Source organism: Symphalangus syndactylus, chromosome 17 (genome assembly GCF_028878055.3).
Source record: "Symphalangus syndactylus isolate Jambi chromosome 17, NHGRI_mSymSyn1-v2.1_pri, whole genome shotgun sequence".
NCBI lineage: Eukaryota > Metazoa > Chordata > Mammalia > Primates > Hylobatidae > Symphalangus > Symphalangus syndactylus.
The window spans coordinates 86,851,449-86,858,966 of NC_072439.2; the positions used below are offsets into that span (position 1 = coordinate 86,851,449).

Sequence of the window (7,518 nt, forward strand, 5' to 3'; positions counted from 1 at the left end):
GGTTCCCATCAGTAACGGTGTACTTAGAGGAGACACTGTCAAAATAAGACAGACAGCAACCTGGACTATCTTGAATACTCCTCACATTTTACACAACGATTCTATACTTTCCCACGAAATGAATTAAAGTCTAGATTCTACTTGTGCACTTCAGCATCCCAGGTTTCCTGGAGTTGCTACTTCCAACTCAGTACCCTGTCCCACCGTGAAGCAATGCTTTATATTAACAAATGAGAACAGATCTGAGCACAATAGGAAGAATGAGAAATAGGAAGAAACTGGCCCATAAGCAAATGGAACACCAAAAATCAATACTGTTCTATGTGCCTGGAATTTGTAAAGAAAATGATCCTCTATCCTTGAATTCATAAATTCGATTTAAAATATTCATTTATGTTCGATTAATGTAAATAAGGATTTGTTATATACTGCATTCCTGGTTGTCAGCTATTTTTTCTCCTCAACAAAGAAAAATTCATTTTAACTTAAGATCACTTGGAAAATGTCCTAAATAAGCATTCCAAAACTCTCTATTATAAATGTATGTGGAAACTAACTTTAGAATGTATTTCTTAAAAGGAATGATTCATCGGATATAGTCCAAATACTATTAGCTAATCAAATTGTGAAATTCTAATTAAATGGCTACTTAAGTTTAATCTATTTAAAAATCACAGGCAGGAGGCTAAACACAGAGAAAGGGTTTAGACCATTTGTTTCTAGCTTTTATAAATTGGTTTAAGACTATTAAGCTTACTTTCACTCATTTTATTTTGTAATTTTGTAAGTCTCATTTATTTGGCTTTAAATTTTACCTCTGGGTATTTAAGGAGCTCGACCTTCCAAACTGTTAATATCAACTTCTTGGACGCAATCCCTCCCACATTAGCGCTTTTTCTCAATTTGTGTACAATCAAGGGGGAAACACTTGGATATCTAAGGGCTCCTTCTTTTAAATAGCAGCCCAGGAAGACAAAAGTGAGAAAGAAAAAGAGGAGCATCTTTAACCAGCAGCCTTGAAAAAAGGCATCCCCAACGGCTGTCACCAACTCTGCTGGCTCGCTCCCATTTCTCAAAACACTGCCTGGACGCTTTGGTCAAAAAAAGAAAAAAAAAAAACAGATTCCCGCTTCCCTGGGACAGGGAGCTCCCTTTTGTAGAAGTAGCTAAGGAAAGCGAGGCGCCCCAAGGATTTCATCTCGTCGCCAAGGCAGCGCCAACCCGAGCCGTCCGGCGCGAGGAAAGCTCCGGCGGGCCCGGAGCCCACGGCGGCCCCAGCCTGCGGCAAAGCAGCCCCGGCAGAGCCCGGAGCCCCGCGGCCGCAGAGTCCCGGCAGCGACCCCGGACGGCCCGGCGGGCGTCCCCCGGACAGCGGCGGAAGGCGGGAAGACGCGGCTAGACTTACAGTGACACCATCCTAGGTGACAGCACCAGTGCAGCTTGAAGCACTTGCCATGGCTGTGCGTGGCACAGATGGACAGCCCGTCGCACGGCTGGAAGTCGGGTCTGCGGGCGGCGCAACTCCGCGCCAGGGCCTGAGCCTCATCTAGTTTCTCGCTCTTCCAACCCCGCTCGGGCGCCGGCCATGCCGCCGCACTCATTTCCTCTCCCTCCGCGCGGAGCCGACACCCGGAGCCCAGGAGAAGCGACGTCTGGGTGGGCAGGAAGCCGATCCGGCTGCGGACGCGGGAGGGCGCGGCACGGGCGGGGAGTCACGCCAGCACGCGGCGGCGGGGGGAGCGTGACGGTCCCAGGCTCGAGAAGGAGCCGCCCCGGGCGCTGCAACCGGGGTCGGGCCTGCAGCCTCCCTCCCTCCGCCGCGGCGCGCGCAGCGCCCCACGCGCACACGCACGCGCACAGGCGCGCACAGGCGCGCGCCGGTCGGCCCCGCGCGACGTTCCTCAGCGAGCCCGGCCTCCTCACACACACCCCGCCAGGGAGCGCGGCCGTCGGCGTCCCCGCTGGTCACAGCGAGGTCCTCCTCACAGACTCCTTCCTCGAAGAAAGACCCCGACGGAGGGCCGTGGTGAACACACACTCATCGGCCGCTTTGTACTCACATGCACGCCAGCCTACATATGCACTTCCCCTAGAGTGACACTGGCCACCGAGAACTGACACACGCGTCCACACGCTCCACGGAGGGCTGCGCACACCCGGCCCACGCCCACCCAAACCTCCTAGTGGCCCGGGCCGGGTGCATCGCGTAGCGAGGATCTCACACACACAGCCTCTCCCCACAGGCGTCTCACATCTGCCCCGTACACACCTCCCCGTGTCTGGGCATGGAGCCCCTGGGAGGCGCGCACATGCTCGTGCACACGCGCGCACTCCCCCAACCCAGGGCCGGCCTCCCGCCCCAGCGCGGCCACAGGGCGCGTCAGGGGCCAGCACCGCCAACCCCTGCCCGCCTCGCCCCAAACCCCAGGCCAGCGCGCCCGGGCCTTCCCGCTCCCGCCCCAACCTTCGCCGGGACTGCAGCCCCTCCCCCTTCTCCTCCCACCCCCGCCTCCGTTGAGCGGGAAAGCAACCAAGCTGGGTGCATTGATGTGTGTGTGTCTGTGTACGTGTAGTTTGGTGTGCTCTGGTTGTGTGTGTTGCGCGCGTGTGTATGATTATTTGGAGTATGTGTGGTGGGTATGCGTATGTGGTTGGTGTGTGGTTAGGTGCGTTCATGGTACTGGTGGGTGGTATGCGTGATGCAAGTGACTGGTGAGGTGTGTGTATACGTGTGTATGTGAAATGAATGTTATAACTGAGGTGGAGTGTGGGTGGTGTGTGTAGTTGAGTGTGTGTGGTGTGCAGAATATGTGTATGTGTGTAGTTGGGTGTGCATGTGCTTGTGCACGTGGTGTGGGGGTGGGTATGCTTAGTAATATAGAGTATTTGGTGTGTGTATGGTATATGTGTGGCAGTGCATGCGTGTATCTGGCATGTCGAGTGTCCGCATGGCATATATGGATCAAATCGGGTGTGTGTGGTACATAGGGGTGGGTGGGCACACAAACGGGACTCATGTACGCGGAGGACTCTGCCTTTGTGTGTTAGTGCCTGCTCTGGCCAGCAGGTGTGACTGACCCTGTGGTGGCTGCGGCTTCCCCACACAGTCAGCTTGCACTCTTCCCTCCTGGGGACAAGTTGCTCCAAATAGATTTTCTATGCCAGGCTCTGCTGCTGAGAACCGACCCCAGGCTGGATTCAGTGAAGAGGAAACAAACCATTTGCTCCCAGGGTGCACTGCTGGGAATTAGTGTTTCCCTGCAACAAGGCCAGAACCCAGCCTTGAACACAGAAAAGGAGGGGACACCCCCTCCTTATTTGCCAAACGTTTTTCACAGCACAGAAGAATGCTTGTTCAAGGAACAAGGCTTTCAGCACAAACACTGTGGGAACATGTTTATGCCCAGGTCCACTTTCTCTTTTATGCCTTTCCTGCTTCGCACTGACAAGAGACTCATCATGGTTTTGAAATAACCAAATTCATCCTCAAGCGCTGAAAATCCTTGCTGCCATAAGCAATCTTTCATAATTTTCCCTTTTATTTAACCTTGGCTTGAGAAGGGAAATGTAATTTGCATATATCTGACTCTGGTGAAATCTTCATTTATTAGGGATTGGGGAGAGACTCAGTTTGGCAGCAAAAGTATTTTCCAGAAAGGTCTGAATCAAAATCACAAACTCTACTTCCCCCATTAACCTAACATTGAAACAGTTGCAAACATGAAGAATCATCTCATCAGCTTCCACCCCAACTGCTCCCTGCCTCAAAAAATCCTAAAGGAATACATCTCTGACATAAAATCTATGCACGCCTGCTGTTAACTTCACAGTCTGACCTACCTCAGAATAACCTAAGTAAAAGGCAGAGAAATCTTAATCAAAGAAATCCATACTCCATTATTACTGCAGCAAGCCAACCAACAATTTTTCAAACAAAGGGGACTTTCCATCTGTTCTACCCTATTTTTCTCTTTCTCCAACCTATAACTCACTCTAATACTGCCCCTATCATAGAAGGCCTTATGACAGCATCCTCTCTGTATTTCAGTAACTAATACTTGTATGGGATCCTTCCCCTGACTTTTACTCCAGGGTGAACCATGTGGTAAGATTCCACAATATATGAAATATACCATCTCAGCTAGTAAAAAATGAACATGAGAAAGAATGCAATATAGCACTTTGGCTAGGAGGCAAGATAATTATCCAAACACCTTATTTTAGGTTAGACACATGATTTGAAGTTGAGAAGCCTTTACGTTTTCTGTACCATGAAACTCATTCCATCCCCTTGCCCTAAAGATGTTATTGATTTCTACTGTCTGGTGTAGAGCAGGAGGAGGTAATTGCTGTGACCTCTCAAATATATACACACAGCTTTCAGGATGTGTTGTTGGGATACGATTTTTAAATTTTTTATTATGAAACTTTCCAAAATATACAAACATAGAGAGATGAAGATAACCCCCCATGTACCCATGTACCCATCACCCAGTTTCAACGATTATGAACTCGTTTAGAAAACCTTGTTTCATCTACAGCGCCACCCACTCCAGGCCCCCAACCTGTCCACTGGATCATTTTTAAGCAAATCGCAAACATCAAATCGTTTCATCCATAAATATTTTGGTGTATATCTCTAAAGGAAATTTTAAAAACTCTAACCATAATTATTGCATAATAGCATACAATTTGATGATAAATATGAACTTGTCCCGTAGCTGCTGACCACCTCTCCAGCTCCCCTTTACGAATGCTACTCCCAGCCAGGCACAGCGGCTCATGCCTGTAATCCCAACACTTTGGGAGGCCAAGGCGGATGGATCACCTGAGGTTAGGAGTTCGAGACCAGCCTGGCCAACATGGTGAAACCCCATCTCTACTAAAAATACAAAAATTAGCCAGGCATGGTGGTGCGCGCCTGTAATCCCAGCTACTCAGGAGGCTGAGGCAGGAGAATCACTTAAACCTGGGAGGTGGAGGTTGCAGTGAGTTGAGATCGCACTGCTGCACTCCACCCTGGGCCACAGAGCAAGACTCCAGCTCAAAAAAAAAAAAAAAAAAAAAAGGAGTGCTACTCCCTGCCGGGCACAGTGGTTCATGCCTGTAATCCCAACACTTTGGGAGACCGAGGTGGGCAGATCGCCTGAGGTCAGGATTTCAAGACCAGCCAATATGGCGAAAACCCGTCTCTACTAAAAATACAAAAATTACCCGGGTGTAGTAGCACACACCTGTAATCCCAGCTACGCAGGAGGCTGAAGCAGGAGAACCACTTGAACCTGGGAGGCAGAGGTTGCAGTGAGCTGAGATTGCACCACTGCACTGCCTGGATGACAGAGTAAAGCTCCATCTCAAAAAAATAAAAATAAAATAAAATAAAATAAAATAAAGACTACTACTCCCTCTGCCTGGAATTTTCCCCTGTCCCTGGCTCTTAATCCCCCATCTACCTCTTCAGCTTAAGTGCCATTTTCTCTGACTCGTCCAGACTGAGCTATACACGCTGTCCATTCAGGTCACTTATCCCAATTGTAAACAAAACTTAAAGAAGGAATTCTTCAATTAATATGTTTCCCTGTGTCCCTTCCCCGACACAAACTGTATGCTCTTTGAGGACAGGAACCGTTCCATCTTGTTTTCAATATTTAGTGCAGAGAATAAATAATTGTTGCAATAATGAAAATAATTTCATCTCAGGTTCTAAAGGGCTGGAAAAGATTCATCTTTGGTAAATTGTTTGCAAGTATGTATAAATAATTCATATAATTACTCTTCTTATAACTGTACCCTTGGATAGTCACCTCCCACACTGACTCTGAGCTTAGCTGTATGTATTAGTTATCTATTGCTCTGTAACAAATCACTCCCAAATTAAAAGAACACACAGTTTCTGTGAGTCAGGAACCCAGATGTAACTTCAGTAGGTCCTCGGCTTCTAAGTCTCTCACAAAGCTGCAATGAAAATATGGGCCAAGGCTGCTTTGCCATCTAAAGTTTCAACCAGGGAAGGGTCTGCTTCCAAGCTTACTCACTCACTATATGTTAGCAAGATTCAGTTCCTTAGGGAACAGTTGTTTTTCACCGGTTGTTTGGATCTCCATGGACCTCTCCATAGGACAGTTCACACGTGGCAGCTTGCTTTATCAGAACAAGTATGTCTTTAAGAAGAGTCAGAGAGAGCACCACAATCGTTTATAACCTACTCTCAGGAGTGATATTCCATCAATTTTGTCATATTCTACTCATTAGAAGCAAGTTGCTAGGTCCAGCTCCATGCAAGGGAAGAAGATTATATGAGGGCAGAAATGCCAGAAGGCAGGAATCACTGAGAGCCATTTCAGAAGCTGCCTGCTACACCATGTGACTTGCTTTAGCCAATGAAAGAGTAGCAAGGATGGTAAAGATTTGCTAAGAGCATTCTCATTGGGATTTGCCCTTTCCTTCTGTGTTGGAACCCTGAGACCACCATGTATACAAGTCTGAGCAAGCCTGCTAAAGGATAAAATGCTTTGTGAAGGAGAATGAGGTGCTCCAGTTGACGAGCAGCCGATGCCCAGCCAATGGTCTGTCAACCACTAGAACTATGAACGGGGCTATGGCAGATCATGTAGACCGACCAGCTGGTCACAGAGGCATGAGAGTCCAGCAGAGATCTGCTGAGCCAGTCCAGACCAGGACAACCACCATGATCAACCACAGAATCATAAGCTCCATAAAATGGCCATTATTTTAGGCTGCTAGGTTCTGGGTGGTTTCTTACACAGCAAAAGCTAAATGATACATCCACCAATCCTTCCATGTTGTAGACAAAATAATTGAGGATTCAAGAGGCTAAGTGACTCCATGTCATGGTGCAGCAGGCATGGTAGGAAAATGGCATCAAAACAATACAAACAGTTCAAGTCTAAGCTCCGTCATTTTCTGGCTGGGAGACCTTGGCAAATCCCTTATGCTTTCTAGGCTTCAGTTTCTCTATCAACAAAAAAGAGCCCAGAACTTTCTCCAGAACATCTTTTAGTGTTCAGAGTTAAGACTTGTCCAGTTGGCTATAGAGCTGGGATTAGAATTATTCTGGTTCAGCTGTCATTTGTGAATAGTCAAATATTCCGCCACTGTTCTATTGCATATATTGGTCTAACGCTAATATGAGTTATATATATGCAGACCAACCATTTGGAACAGTTTGATAAATCGAGTCATTACAATTCAGTTACTTTTTGGTTGCTTGATTGAACTAAGCAACTAATTCCACCATGGTTATAAATAACCTGCTAGTAATTGGTCAATTTGTCATATTAAAGCAATTAGAATGATGAAGTGGATGGAGAAGCTTCCAAATGAGGTGAAACTAAATTAAGAGTCTTCTGTTGGGAGGGAGGATGCCTCTTCAGTGTTGCTGACGGCAGAATTCAGACCCTCATCATCCCCTCAAATGAAAAGAAAAGAGCAGCAGCTTTGGAATCAGATAGAGTGGAATCAAAGCTTAGGTCGACCACCTCCTAGTTGGGTGATTTG

General features: G+C 47.4%; 1 protein-coding gene across 1 annotated transcript in view; it reads right to left on the bottom strand.

The window, feature by feature from the left end:
- The window catches only part of C17H3orf70 (chromosome 17 C3orf70 homolog), a 79,739-nt gene extending 77,488 nt beyond the window's left edge, over window positions 1-2,251 (bottom strand). Inside the window, exon 1 of the mRNA XM_063621963.1 lies at window positions 1,406-2,251. Coding sequence (XP_063478033.1) covers window positions 1,406-1,601 — 196 coding nt within the window. The 5' untranslated portion in view covers window positions 1,602-2,251. The remainder of the gene's footprint in view (window positions 1-1,405) is intronic.
- Between the last annotated feature and the right edge of the window lie 5,267 nt (window positions 2,252-7,518).